The sequence below is a fragment of the Macrosteles quadrilineatus genome, unplaced genomic scaffold (genome assembly GCF_028750875.1).
Source record: "Macrosteles quadrilineatus isolate MER2022 unplaced genomic scaffold, UCM_ALF_1.0 Scaffold_2__2_contigs__length_208266976, whole genome shotgun sequence".
Classification (NCBI taxonomy): Eukaryota; Metazoa; Arthropoda; class Insecta; order Hemiptera; family Cicadellidae; genus Macrosteles; species Macrosteles quadrilineatus.
The window spans coordinates 102,362,144-102,378,202 of record NW_026542595.1 but is presented as its reverse complement, the minus strand read 5'-3'; the positions used below and the strand labels follow the sequence as shown (position 1 = coordinate 102,378,202).

Sequence of the window (16,059 nt, the reverse complement as noted above, 5' to 3'; positions counted from 1 at the left end):
TAATGAATCTAGTTTAATATTAAACTAGATTTATATTAAAACAAATTTTCGGGGAAAAAATTATGAAACGTGAAAAACTACTGTAATAAGCTTAACATTCTTTGCAACAAATCTCACTAGCTGATGACGGCGTATTAGAAGATATATTTAAAATACAGTAAATTCAAAACCATGACTATTATAGATCATATTAACAAGTATACTATTTTGGAAATAAGTTCGAGAAATATTTTTAGCTTAAAGTATTTATCATAACGCATTTTCCATATACTAGAAAATAACATTCAAATTATTTTTTTTTTAAGGTTTATCTGATAATAATTTAAGCCAAATAGGACAAAATAAGCCAAGTGATACAAGAAAAAACTTTGTTTATGAACGGACAGGAACAGCTGAACTTTTATCATTTAGTTTATGTCGTGTCTGACACAAAGTTTTCTTGCTGCAAGTCATTTATAATGATGTCACACGAAAATTTAAGCCTGTCAAAGTCTTCATACAACAGGAATCTTTAGGACGACAGTTGTGGATTGAAATTCTATCAATTGTTTATTTTGGCTTCAAGACCAATAGATATTCAATATAACTGTTTCAAAAATGTACAATAATAGTATTCTAATACTAAAAGTTAGTAGGAATAAAAAAAGAATAAATTATAGCATATTTGATGACTATGAAGTCTAAAAGGTAATCGAGTGAGAAATTCAATTAAATTTTCTTTAGAAAATAGTTTTGGCGAAGTTTTAGAGATTACTAGAAAAGCTCACGATGTAATGGAGTAATATATCAAAAGAAATGTGGCGGCAATTTCAGCAAATGGTCACTTGAATTATAAAACAAGTTATTACTACCTACACGATGGCTTTTCTCTCCTACAAAAACAATGTATGACTTACTTTTAGAAGTTAGAAGTTTAATAGTCAATTTGATTTCCGTTGAAAAATATAATAACAAAAATAATAATGACACCCACTAGCACGTTAAGACACTTTTAATTTTAACATCTGGCCTAATACACGAACTAAACTACTCCCTTTTATTTTATTCCAGTTCCTGATTATTTTGTACAAACTTAGTTTTGTCCTATTCTTACGTTCTACAAAAATGTCACATTTCGGAAATCGACGAATAACTTTATACTATTAGGGGTTTCAGCTTTTTAAATGTCTAACAAAATGTTTTTTGCATTTATACTCGTTTTATAACACTCAACAAAGTAAAATTGAAAAGCAGCGCATGCTGAATATTACATTCTTTTTTTTTCAAAATGTACTTAATAAAATACTAAATTTCCAGATATTTTAACGCCTTCTGATTGCAAATCCCAATGGTAAAAAAATGTAAAAGACGAAATGCAAATTATTCACCCAATTGTTTGAATATATAATCTGTAACAAATATATAAAGTAAATTGGTTTAGAAATTTAGCTTACAATAAATCGGTTTAAAAAAATTAAATTTAAATTTTTTACATGAAATATACAATTATTATTAAAATACATATAAGTGGCTCACTAATTTTTTGCACTGTTACCCTTGGATTGTACTGTATTATCACCTACTATTGCACCGCGCATATAATTTGTAAAAAATAAATCACTACTATCACAAATTAATTGATTATAAATTTATCTTAGGCAAAATCATAATTGATAAAAGGACAATATTTTTATCCTTAGGGGGAAACTAATACTGAAGTATTCAACTATCGAGTTTATACTTCAAAGGAAAAAGACAAAAGACTAAAACTTTGAGCGAGGATATTTTAACGAATTTATTCTGCTCAAAGACGTATTTCCGGTCAAAGGGATAAAGCGTAGTAGATATTCCTTCTTTTAAAGCATATTTTGTTCTATCCAAGTTTTATAATTAAATACTAGAATAAAAATACACATTTTCGTTTGGATTGAGACTGTTAGTTGCTTTAAACAGTATCTTTCCAAGAATAGTTTAAAGGTTGGTTTCTAATTATGACGAGAAATCTAAAATAGGGCCGAGCTATCCGTATAAAAACACAGGGTATTAAAACGTAAAAAATATTTCACAAAAACCACCGCCATTTTGAAACGTATTAACATAATCTAGTTCTGATGTTTAAATAAAGTATTAAAGTAATATTTAACTGGAATGTATTTCTAATGTATCCATCTGCTGCTACTTTTAACATGTATGGATATTTCAGATCGCTTATGAACAAACGGGTTAACTTCCGTAATATTAGAGTTTTATTTTAAATTGCGCTGATAAAACTGATTTGAGTTTTAAATCTAACTTAAATCTTTTATATTAACAAAACTATTTGTTATTGATTAATATTCAGGAAAGAATATGAGTCTGAGGTTAGAATTATTTTATAAATTGTCACTTGAGAAAAGAAATGCTGCTAGTCATAAATACTACAAGCTATTCGTCGAAAGAACGAAATAAAAATCTACGTATAAATATGAAAACCAACCTTTTAACAATAACTGTAAATTACGTATTATTATCAGAATCAAAATAAACATTAAAATATTTAATAGGAAGGGATTTTGTGTTCTTTTAAATACCTGCTCTAGTGGAACAGGGATAGGACTTGCTTCTAATGACCAGAAATGCATTTTCTTAGCGTTAGTTACGGCTATTTTAATATTTATTTTTTAGCAATATAAACAAAATATATTCTCCAATTAAAAATATTTAATATTTATCATTTATAACCACAATAACATTATATACATTTAATACGGAAAATAAATGCTTATTAGTGTATTAGTTATTAGGGAATCATATCAAGAAATCAATTTGCCGAACTAATCACTTTAGGAGGAGATAATGGGTTTGTCTAATATGCCACGGGGGATTGTACTACTCGTATTATTGTCTTCGATACTGTTGTATTGGTTATATTGGCTATATTGGTATAAGCTATTATAAGATACTTACTTGAGTGTTTCATTCAATCAACTATTCAAGAAATGATTCAATCGAAAAATTTGTATTTTTATTTAGGGACCTAACCTAACCTAACCTAACCTAACCTACAGTAAAATAAACTTAATCTTTTTTTTTAAGTTAATCCCTAGTATAAGAAAAACAATTTTACTGAACATTTTGAGTTTTCAATTCATTTACATAAATTTACATAATGGAATATTCTTCCTTACACAGGTGCTTTGATTAGAATGCCGTCTCAAGGATGCAATTTAAGTATGAACTATAATAAAAACCTCAATTTAAAATCCACGTCAATTAATACGAGAAATGTTTTTGACTGTTAAATATTAATATTTAATTTTCCATTTAAAATGCAACCAAACAACTCTATGATATGACGTATAGCTAGTTTTAAATTTAAAAGAGTTTAAGAACTAAGTTTACCAGTTAATATAAATATTTTTTTAAGAAACATCTTCTTTTATAATTCAACGTCAAGTACTCCAGCTTTTGTACGAACATAAAACTATATACAAATCCTTAGAATAGTATGTTTAAAAAACTCCACTCTGTTGAATTTAACAATAATAGCTAAACGAAACCAAACTAGATAATAATCCTTATGGTAGAATCGATCAAAACGAGGTTCTAAAACTAAAAGAGAAGGCAAAATAACTGAGAGAGCATTTCCACCAAACTTATTCAGTTCGGATTCTATTTCCGGTCAAAAGGTTCTTGAAATTGGCTTCTTCCATAAATTAGTTATAATCCCCAATATTGCACCCATTGCTAGCAGAGTTATACGTTTACAAATTGAATTACATTGTAAGCTAGAAAATCAAAATTCGTATCTGTTATTATTACAACCTGTTTGATCCATCTATGAAATAAAGGATAAAACTATTATGTTTGTAAGATGAAAAAATTCTCTAATACATAAAGGTTAAGTCTACTAGTTATACTCTATAAGTCTATAAGTTCTACTCTTCTGTAAATGTTTTTTTAGGTGGGTTCTGTGCCACAGGGTCATAGTTTCATAATTATAGTTAAACCTTTTTTTGTGCTTGACATGTATTAAAGTTCATACCAATAGAAGAGAAGAAGGGTTGGTGAGTCGTTGGGTCAGTCGGTAGCGTCATGGACTTCGGGCCCAAGGCAGCGATGTCGTGGGTTCGGATCCTGGTCACTGCCGAAAACATTTTTTCAGTACAGTTCACCTTTGTACTGTACCGGCTCACCCCTTGCTTTGCTGGATACGATCCACGCACGGGCAGTTAGTCCATGTGGACGGGCAAATGCAAGGTCAAAAGAGGCCACAAACCTCTTTTTGGAAAAAAGATAGAGAGAAAAAAGAAAGAAAACAAGTCAAAGCTACATTTAACTACCAGACGAAGTAAAACCTAATATCGGTTTCACTTATCCTCCTCAGACCCATAGGAAAACTGAGAATTTTATTTTTGTAATTTTTGTGTATATTTAAAGGAAATAAATAAAGTAAACAAGAAAAAATTTTTTTGGAATTTTTTTTTTATTAGAAATGTACAAAACAGCATGTAACCTATTGGTTACATCGGAACTCGACCAAACTCATTTTTTTACACACGTAAATCTTTAACTTAGGAACCTGGTCATTATAACTCATGAAACAGTTTAAAACAGTTCCTATTAGAATTTAGACATAAGAAAACATTGCAGGTGCTGCATTTAATGCGACATTTAGGACTGTCACATCCTGGGAACCGACATCTAGAAGGCTTCACATCTGGAGGAATTTCCGGTAGATGCTGAACCTTGCTCTTCCGGACAGCATCTGTTGGCAAAGGAGTTTTCCTTCCCGAGGAAGAGGTTAGAGGCTGTGGATCATCCTCAATCTCCTCATCGTCCACTGGTTCTTCAGTTTCTGACGCCAGCAGGTGTTGAGCCACATCAAAACGAAAGTCGAAAAAATCAAACCTGTCTCTTCGAGGAGTTCCAGCTTGTTGATCGGCTCTTCTTCTCTCAATCCACCCAGCTGCCAGAGAGAAATCAATCAGATGGCTAATTAGCCTAGTGGTCCATTTTTTCGTCCTAGCAGCAATTCTATAATAGGATATCATCCTATCTAGAAGGTCGACGCCACCCATGCATTCATTGTATTTCTTTATTATGTAAGGTCTTTCGACTTGTACATACCTTTTTTCCTTCTTGCACCACCGTCGACAAACATCTTTTGGCTCGCAGCCATGTATGCTCGATGTCAATAGCACCGGTTTGTTGTCGAACCATTTGACGATGGCTATTTGTCCATCATCTCGAACTATTTGGCACATATAGCCTCGACCACCTCCCCTCACCTCAGCGTCAGAGTACATTTCTCTGTTTTCTGGCATTCTGTCATTTATAAGTGTGCCAGTACCTTGAAAACCCCTGATGTGAAGTTCATCAAGTAGTTGTATAGAGGTAAAATACCTGTCCATAAAAATTGAAGTACCTTGCGGAAGATTCTTTGACAGCCTTACAATAATTTTACCCCCTATATCTAAACCAGGATAGTTCAGTTCAGTTTCGTGCAAAATACTATCTCCTTTGCCCTCGTATAGGAAAAAATCCAGTGGCAGCCCGTCTGGAGCACATACAACCAAGTTTTTTAGGCCACAGGGGTTAGGTTTTCCTTTTATGTGCTGCCTCATTTGTGTGTGACCCCAGAAAGGCACCATTTGCTCATCCATCGATACCTCGTTGGGTCGAGGGTTCAACAAACAGCTAGCTCTGACACTGTCAATTACTGGAGACACTTTCCAATACTTGTTTCTTGCCTTTTCTTCATCGCTTACGTTAGTGTAATCACGACACCTTATGTGATTTCTTATAAGAAAGTACTTATTTCTCGGCATGGCATCACTAATTTGCGGAATCCTTGTTCGAGAGGCCCAGTACATCTTTATCCTGGGATATTTCAAGTACGACATCATTATTGTGATACCAAAGAACTTCTTCATGTCTGTAGTTGTGATTTGTATTTCTTTACCAGTGGAAGAAATTATATTTTCATTAGTTGCTGTAGCAATTTGACATAGTATATCATCAGGTATGTACTTTTGAAAAAGATCTAATGGCGACGACATGTTATATTCAGGATTATGGCCTCCAAAATAAGGTGCAGGTGGCAAAGGGTAAAAGTTGTTGCTTACCTCCCATTTACCATTAGTTGGCAACGGTTCCATTGCCCTCAACGTTTGTTCACGTGGGTTTGGTCGAATTGACTTACGACGCTCTGCTCTTGGTTTTTTTGTCTTAGTGGGTAGGCCTACCTTAGCCCGTTTCCGACTGGAAACTCTAGATGGTGCTGGGCATCTTTTAGATTTATTCAAATTTTCACCAGAAGGCCCAGGGACTGGCCCTACAGATTGAGTCGGTTGAAAACACAGAGGTGTGTTACCTTCATTGGTTGGTGTTACCTCGGTTGGTGTCAAACCATCAGCTTCGTCAACATGAGGTTGTTCCACGATGACTTCATCAGGTTCGTCAACAGCTTCTTCAAGAAGGTCTTGGTCCTCTTCAATTCCAAGTAAGATATCGATTCTCGGAGGTGCAGAAACTTCAATTGATCTTCCATCATCGTCGTCTGATAGGTCTTCGACGTCTGTTAGCTCGCTAAAGTCGTAGTTGTCGCAAAACTCCTCTAAAACCCCTGTAAAATAAAAATATATTACTAATAGGATAAAAGCATACACATAAACAAACACACACACACACTCACACACACAAAAATCAGACATAACACATGACAAAAATCCATAATAATAATATTACATGTAAAGATGCCCGAAACATAGAGTTCCAACGTAACCAATCGGTTACAACAAACTTTCAGGGCCATTACTGCTGACTAAATAAATATTTATTCTTTGTTTGACAGTTCCTATTTCACAACCATATGTTTAAGATTATTGTAATTTTTGTTGAAAGATTTACACATACTAAAAACAATAATAATAATTTACTTACTTTGAGTAGAACTGGGATAAGCCTGAAACTCGCGATCCGCCATCTTTCATTCTGTAAAATGAACTGAAGATGATGAAATAATGAAATATAAAAATTCCCAGTATGTGCTGCAACCTAGCGGAGACAGCGGGAACTACTTGCAGTCATCTAACTCTAACAGAACATTGTACAGATTTCGCTAAATATTGTAACCTATAGGTTACGTGGGAACTGAGGAGGTTATAGTTACTTATATAGATCAACCGATCAAGGTATTTTTCTGATTTACTTTTATATGGATAAGTAAAATTACAGGTAAGTCCTACTCTTCAGAAAATGTCTTTTAATGGGTTCTGAACCACGGGGCATGACCCCACAGGGTCATCATATACAGTAGTTACACATCGTTGGTGCTTGGTGTTAAAGCCTGGACCTTCTACATTTAACGGCCAGCCCAGGTACAGCATAAATATCGCGATATTTAACTCAATCTAAAAGAAAATGAGCAAACTTTTAATTTGATTCTTTGTATTTTATTTAGTTCGTCTATTTTAAAATGTGTTTATGTAACACAATATAAAACATAACATTGCATTGCACAACCAAATGATTCTCTGGAACATCTAATATTGTCGTCTAATATTACCAAGACGTCCTACGGGGTCTGCCTCTGAATTAATCCAGTAAGGTTTCCTACACAGACCTTGTTATTACATTTCTAAATATAAACGTTTTAATATTAGATGTCCTGGAATTACAATTCTTGGTTTAGGTACATCTTGTTTCTTTTTAAATTTTTATATTGTTGATCAATAAGATTATTTTATTTTACCCTTCAATTGAAAGATTTTTTATTAAATTTTACATAGATAAAAAAACATATACCTTATTGTATATGTTTTCATAAATATGTTAATATTTTAATTTAAGTGGTAATTTGGTATTGTTATAAGAATAAGCTAAATCATTCTGCATATAATTAAACTTATAGCTAAGCTTTTTTTCTTGGTTTGAATCTCCATTAAGTTTAAATTGTGTATTTTTTTAGGCATAAATTATTGGATAATGTTCATGTGTGGGGCTATTATAATTATTATTTATAGAAAAAAAATCTACCATTTTAGCTTCATTTTTATTTATTTTTAATGACTAATGCATTTCAGCTCTTAGGTTATAGTCACAGTCACAATGTTATTAATTCTAAATATGTAAAGAAATAAAATAAATACAATCGTATCCAGTGGCTATCAGAATGAATATTACTATATAGGTAGCATGAATTAACAATCAAATTGACAAAAACAACGGATGTATTTACAAAACAGGATTTTCGTTGAGTATACATTAAAATTTTAGAAAATGTAAATGCCTTAAAATTTCATTATATTTGGAAAATTATAAATTCCTGTATTTTATTATCGAACTGCTTGTCTTAATTTGGACTTAATTCGTTCGAAAAAGTTTCTATAAGTATTTAACCTATACGTATTATTTTCCAATTTTAAATACGTATATTTTTAAAATAATCACTTACAGTGGACTTGTTTTCAAAATTTTATATAAGATACTTTAACAAACCATAAGATATTCATTGGTGCTCAATTGCACTTAATTTATCGCATCACTGGCTTGGAAAACTGGAATATTGTGACGTTAAAGTCTCATTGATTCTTATGATTATAATATCACAGGAGAAACACTATTAAATCTTTTGTATTTAAAAAATAATTTGATTTATTGCATTTTTATTTTTTTTACTATTATTTTTCTTAAACCTGCACATTTTCTTTACATTTTCAACTAAGCTTTGTAAAAATGTGTGCGTAATTTGATGTAGACACGGGAATTTAGTTATTATCACTTCAAATATTTATTTCTTCAGCTAAAAAGTTTGATTAACAGCTCAAGGTGGGCTCCAAATCACTGGGGCACAGTTATGCTATTGTAAAACGCTAATTGATTGTAGATAGGACTAAGTTTGATACTTAATAACAGTAATTCCACGTTCTAACTACTTGCCAGCCAAACAAAATGCTAGGCCAGCAGAACAAAACAACAATATTATAATTATAACTGTTACTATTGACTTTTAAAAAGTGCAAATAGACGTCTCGTCTTATAAAATATGAAGACCGTTTCGATGGCTGCCTCTGGTTGCTTTTGATTATAAAGCGTTGGTGACTTAATTACTTGTTAGATTTAACAAATAATTTGTACTCTACTTTTTTACGATGCCACAAGACAAACGATAACCTACAAATAAGCAGTCACTAATTAGTATTATAGCTGTTCCATTACTAGTATTAATAAGTATTAAAGTTGTTTTGAGAGAAAGTTACAAATACACTAATAAACAACAATATATTCTACGGAAAACCCATAGAACAAACTTTGCAACTGATCTCAGCTGACCCATAAGAAATGTAAAGGCAATTATATCCTGTTATCTTTGAATATTTCTAGAAACATCCAAAAGCCAATGCTTATTCAAATAGAATGAAACATTTAAATATACGATCCTTCCATTTTTGCGTTCTATTATTTGTCTTCACTTAAATTACTAAATCCTTTGTGTACATTAATTTTATAAAAAACATTAACAAACCCGTAAGCTATTAGATAACTGTACAGTTACAGAAAATCTTTGTAGTCATACGAAATCTCTGCTTTGGAGAACACATGATTGGCAGCACAAAGATGGTCCGTGATAATACCTGGTAAGTCAGGGATTTGTAGGCTATCACACTATAGAGAGAGGTGTTGTAGTGATAATAGAGGGAGGGATATAAACGATCGGGTACTGAACTCCATATGTTTAAATACTTGGATTTGTTTATACCTATATTTGTTCGTTACGTAACTCAATCTCTCTTTTTTTGTATTCTTTATTTTTTTTATTTTAACTATTCAAAGTACAATGTTTTGATTACTAAAACTTTGCCCAGTGAACAAACGTTAACAGGTCGAGCAATAATTTCCGTTGTACAAAATAATAATTTTTAAACACAGTTATTGGTTTACAAATTATTTTCCCATGTCGGGTTTATTTTATATTCATCAATCACTGCGTCAAACAACAATACTTGGGATTCCGATAGCTTTCCGTTTGGTTGGTTTAAATCCATTAGCAAACACTGATTGTTATGTTGGACTGATTGTGTTTAAACTGATAAACAGCTGCAAATGTTATTATTTAGTGTAACTAATTGAGAGAGAATACAGGGTGATTGATATAAGTGTGCCAGCCGTGTTATTTGAAAACTATAAGAGATATCAAAAAAAGTTAAATGGTAAGTGCCTTGGATTTTTTATTAAAAAAATTATAGTCAAGTCAAAAAAATTATTTTAGCCGCCATTTTTCCAATATGGCCGCCAACTTTGATTTTTCTTATGGAACACCCTGTATTTTATGATGTATTCTGGTAGAAAAGGTAATTTTAAGACAACTTTATTCTTGTGATTTTTTTCATAAACCTAACCGTTTCAAAGATAATAATGGTTTAAGTTGTGAAATTTTGAATGGTTTTCGAGCAAAACAGCTGGCATGCTTGCTTCGAAACTCTTTCTCATGCAGAAATTTCAAAACTTTAACCATTATTATCTTTAAAACGGTTAGGTTTATGAAAAAAATTACAAGAATAAAATCGTCTTAAAATTACTTTTTCTACCAGAATACATCATAAAATACAGGGTATTCCGTAAGAAAAATCAAAGTTGGCGGCCATATTGGAAAAATGGCGGCTAAAATAATTTTTTTGACTTGACTAAAATTTTTTTAATAAAAAATCCAAGGCACTTACCATTTAACTTTTTTTGATATCTCTTATAGTTTTCGAATAAAACGGCTGGCACACTTATATCAATCACCCTGTATATTTACTGTTGCAGAAAAATAAGTACATAATCTATTTAGGAGTTAAAATTGTGCAGGTTAGTTTGATCATTACAAGAATAATTTATTTTACTTGGTTAGAAATGTGTATTAGTGAAATTTACGATATGTAAATAGCTTATGTAATGTAGCTAATGTAAATAATCTAATTTACATCAGTTATTGAGTAGACGCTGGTATTTTATAACAAAATCAAATTTTTATTACATTTGATGAGCTAATTATCTTGTAAATTGGTTGATTACTTTATAACTAGATTTGCTACCAAAACTTAACACTTGATATTTTTTTAGTTTTTGTCCAGTCTGAAGTTTACGTATTTTAATTATATATTTTTTATATGAACCTATACTTCTTTCCGTAAGGACAGTTAGTTTTCTAATTAGGAATTATTATATCAAATAATGATCATAACAAGTCATACGGGTAATCGTAATGTATCACTTTAATGAATATCTATGTAACTAGCTGACTTATATTTTTGTTTATATTTTGATTTAAAAAATTACATTTTTAATTCAATACGAAGTATCATAACACAACTGTTATTTTTACTTAAAACTTTAGAGCAATGTTTAGAGTCACCAATGAAATGGCAAAACGTAAGAGACAAACGTTAGTTATAATTGTTATGGTGGCTCCTAACGCCATTACAACGGTAATGTTCATTCCTACAACAATGGTTTCCTTTTCTAATTAGTGTGTTGTGAGACTATTAACCAATCAACCACTAGAAAAGACAACCACGTAATGTGATGTATCATTATTATTTTAACATGTAGAAAGTAATAGTTAAGAAGTAAATAACACTCGTGCTATTTCAACAATACTTAAAAAACGTGGCGAACAAAAAAGTATCAATTATAATAAAAAGTCATCAAAGCATAAAGTATTGGCAGTTTCACAATGTCCTTATGGCATAAGACTTAACATGACATAACATTGTGTTTTTAAGTGTGGTAGCATTTGTATGGTTTAATAAACAAAAACTTCTAAATTAACCATTAGAAAATGCATAGCCTCTGATTGAAACGTTCTCGGTGAAGATACCAAGGTATAAACGAGTAAAAAAACTGCATCAGCAATGTGATACATTCTTTCTCCCATTAGCTTGTTTTAATGACTATATTATGGGTATGCAGTGAGAGAAAGTATGGTATTTTATTTTGGGTAGAATTAGTTGCAAAAACTTTTGAAACGTAATGTTTACAGCAGTGGGGGTTGCACTATTTTGTTTAGAATGATAACCATAAATTGTTTTCTAGTTCTGATTAAAAGCCGGCAAAAAATCTATTTTTTTGGTTGGTTGACCTAAAATGCTTTCTCCCGTCTTTTATAAATTAATAGCTTATCGAATATTTTTTTGTAGAGATACACCTTCCTTTCTATCATTATATCTGTTTCAATTAATTGTAGAGTATACCGAAGCACCGTGTATACCAAAACACCGGGTATACCGAAGCACCGGGTATACCGAAGCACCGGGTATACTGAAGCACCGGGTATACCGAAGCACCGGGTATGCTGAAGCACCGGGTATACCGAAACACCGGGTATGCTGAAGCACCGGGTATACCAAAACACCGGGTATACCGAAGCACCGGGTATACCGAAGCACCGGGTATACCGAAGCACCGGGTATACCGAAGCACCGGGTATACCGAAGCACCGGGTATACCGAAGCACCTGGTATACCGAAGCACCGGGTATACCGAAACACCGAGTAGACCAAAGCACCGGTATAACGAGGCAACGGGTATACCAAAGTACCGCGAGGACCAAAGACACCCCTTCACCAGTTGAGATAGGTTGATAGTCACTCGACTCGTATTAAAATTCCCTATATTTATAAAGAACCCGGTGCTTCAGTATACCCCGTGCTTCGGTATACCCGGTGCTTCGGTATACCCGGTGCTTCGGTATACCCGGTGCTCGGTATACCCGGTGCTTCGGTATACCCGTTGCCTCGTTATACCGGTGCTTCGGTATTCCCGAAGCTCGTACGTCTTCCTCTTCTCTCTGAGTAGGGGAGTGACATGGATATAATAAAAGAAATCTTCCAAAACTACTCAATATATTTATACTTATGCTGTGGACCTTTTCAAGATGGCAAATATTTGATTTGAAATAATGTTGCATTGGCTAAATACATCGACCCGTCAAACTCGTTATCGTTGATGAATGTCGTTGCTTATGACGCATTCTAAAAATGATTAAATGGAGTCATGAATATCGTCATTCAAAGAACTTTATTTCAAATGAGGGGTAAATATAACGTCTAAAACTCCACAAAACAAGTTGTTTTACTGCATTATAAAAATAAATAATAATAAGATACTTTTTCATAACTTGCACTTGATACTTAACGTTTATTTTTTTGAATATCGTGATCAAAATGCATGTAAACTTCATTTAGTACACATAAATACCACAAAATAAAGAATCGCACATCAAAAAAGAACTGAATATTAATGATCCATGACATTTTCAAACTAGTTGATTTTTTTAATCCTCAGCCAAGAGCGAGTGTTATCTCGACAGAGACGCTAGGCGCGACTAGCGAAGTGGAAAAAGAAATGAAAACAATACAGTTAATTGGCGATGTGAGAAAAGACTTGGACAAACGGTAAACAAGGGATAAAAACAACGTCCGAGAACAGAAGTGGTGAGAATATTGGTGGAAACTGATTCGAAACGCGCAGAAATAGCTCGTCACTGCGCGGCGAATCGCCCGGGTAAAAGATCTGTGGCCGTCTTCAATGGGAACCCATCCCGGGTCTTTGGGCGCTCCAATCGGCAATTAAACAACGGGACATGATGAGACGCTAGTGTGTTGAGGGACTGGTTTTAATAGAAGATTGTTAATTGTATCGCGTGGCTTAATAGCAATAGGTGAAATGCGATTGTATGAATACCGGGCAACTAAAGCGAGCGATTGCGGATTATTTTCTAACTGACAAGCTTTTTTATAGATCATAGTTCCATAGATCCATTATGATAGTTGTGTGAAATGTGTGAAAATTGTGTGAAATTTGTGTGACGAAGTACACACAAATTCACATCACACAGTCATAGTCAGTTTTTGTATACACTGTGCCATGATTGATGTGATTGAACTGTGACTTGTCGTATGTGAATTGACCTTTTGTGTCATCAAATACAACAGCTAATATGACAGTATCTGTCATAATAGACAAAGTACACACAAATTCACATCACATTCACATGACAGTTTATATAGTATGAATGGTCATATTATATAACTCAACTGGCAATACAACTTGACAATCTCAATATGGATTTTATATAACTCTTCAGAAATAATCTTAGAATCTCTCACTACAACAAATGCAAATCCAGATGGAGTATGGTTGTTTGAGTTTATAAAGCACTCAAAATCAGCATAAATTACAAATGGGGCTTTAAGTTGATATTTATAATTTTTAAATTGTAATGTATCTTGTTTAGACATTTCCACTCGTTGTGCATCAAAGTTTTTACAATATGTTATATGACTTTCTAATTTATCATTAGCGTAAAAATGTTGCAAACACAACTTGCAAAAATGTTTCTTATTCATATGTTTTGTAGAGTGGAACATTAACTTATCAAAATCACGAATTAAACAGTAATGTGATTTACGACCTTCTTGTAATAATAATAAATCGATGTGAGTATTACTATTTAGTTTGGTTGTTCTTAATGGATATGTACATTTCTGGTCTTCAACTCAAAATACATTATATATCCATCCACTACCTTGGGCTTGATATTTGTGTATGGAAGCATCAATCTTTAAAAGTGCATTTTCAATTTGAGGCTTTAAATCTCTCTTCTCAATAGTTAAGGTAGTAAGGCTTCTAAAATCCGCAAAACATTCTTTCTCATTAACTAATTTTCCATTTTGATCCATTGAATATTTTATAAATTTGATTCTCCTTACTAATGTCCATTTCATTGGCAGAGGACAAGATTTACTGTAATAGTATTTTCAAGGTCAGCTCTAATCGATTCACCAACAAAATTAATCCTTGCGTATGGACAATTATTGCAAGAATTGACATGTCTTCTAAATTGTCCAACAATATTTTTCTTACAAAAATTACAACTCTTGTGTCTTTGTAATATATGAGATTTTAGAGCCATGTTATTATCACAGATTATATCACAAACTTTGCACCTTCATTTGATGTATTACCCTGTAGTGGCGAATCAGGTTACTTTTGTTGGAGAGCGACACGGAGCAGTGCTGACATGACGGCTTCATGTTTAGGAATGAGGTCTCGGGCTGATCCCACCTCTATATAGTACATATATAGACTTTGGGAAAATTTCAAAATTTTTTACTAGAGATAAAGAAATTTTTACATAAATTTAACAAAATTCAACTAGAAATTTCATTAACAAAAGGTCGTCCATCCAAGACTTAATCAAGAGTTTCCACTAGAGACGAGAAGCCTGACCGTGGCATATAGTGCGGCCGCGGCCGGGAGCGCGCCCCAGTTCGCGTACAAACGTTGCACGATTTTGAGAATATACATGGGAATAAATATGGATTTTATATGTTAATTGAGTTATACAATGGTATTGAACATTTATATAGGCTTGTATAGGCCGAGAGGTGGGTCTTTAAAAAAGTGGTCAAAAAAAGCTCACCCTTTCCAGACGTGTTTTTCAGTATTAAAAAGTAAAAAAAATTATATATGGGTGTATAGGTCGAGAGCTGGGTCTTTAAAACAGTGGCCAAAAAAAGCTCCTGGGGCTTCGGACATTTTTTTCGCAGAAAATTCTAAAAGTTCTGGGCCAAAAAATTTTTGAAGTGTCATAGGACCGGTATATTGCCACTACTTTACATTTACACTTGTATGGGTCAATAAATAAAAGAAATTGCTTTTTCAGCTTGATATCGAATATATTTATAGGGAATAAGTAAGAAATAAGGTTTGACAATTATATAGGGATATTTAGGCAATGATCAGGATTTTGGGAATTGGTGGCCAAAAACTATCCTCAATTTTTCTCGTAGAAAAATGCAAAAATGCCCCCGTAAAGCCTCTAAAACGTCTAAAAATTGTTGAAGTGCCGTTAAACCATCATATTGCCACTACTAAGATGAATCTTGAAGTTTGTAAAATTTCCAAGCAGCGTTTAGTTTTGATTTTAAACTACTTAGTTCCTTATACTACATAATTAAACATTACTTTTAATAAAAAAAAACCCCAGCAATGGATTTATAGTAGGAATTTGTTACTTTAAAACATCATAAGTTATAGTTTTAAATTGTA

At 32.7% G+C, this 16,059-nt stretch overlaps 1 protein-coding gene across 1 annotated transcript; it reads right to left on the bottom strand.

The window, feature by feature from the left end:
• Nucleotides 1-4,406: 4,406 nt before the first annotated feature.
• Nucleotides 4,407-6,946, bottom strand: LOC128984699 (piggyBac transposable element-derived protein 3-like). The gene is made up of 2 exons (XM_054404040.1): nucleotides 6,904-6,946; nucleotides 4,407-6,586 (listed from the first exon to the last, which is right to left on the bottom strand). Exons 1-2 carry the CDS (start codon nucleotides 6,944-6,946, stop codon nucleotides 4,548-4,550), a joined length of 2,082 nt encoding a protein of 693 aa, XP_054260015.1. The 3' UTR covers nucleotides 4,407-4,547.
• Nucleotides 6,947-16,059: the final 9,113 nt, after the last annotated feature.

What these genes read in the sequence shown, in the direction of transcription:
- LOC128984699 (XM_054404040.1), bottom strand. Translation starts at nt 6,946, where the DNA reads ATGGCGGATCGCGAGTTTCAGGCTTATCCCAGTTCTACTCAAA. An exon ending in TTATCCCAGTTCTACTCAAA is followed by an intron (nt 6,587 to 6,903) that starts GTAAGTAAATTA and finishes TTTATTTTACAG; the next exon opens with GGGTTTTAGAGGAGTTTTGC.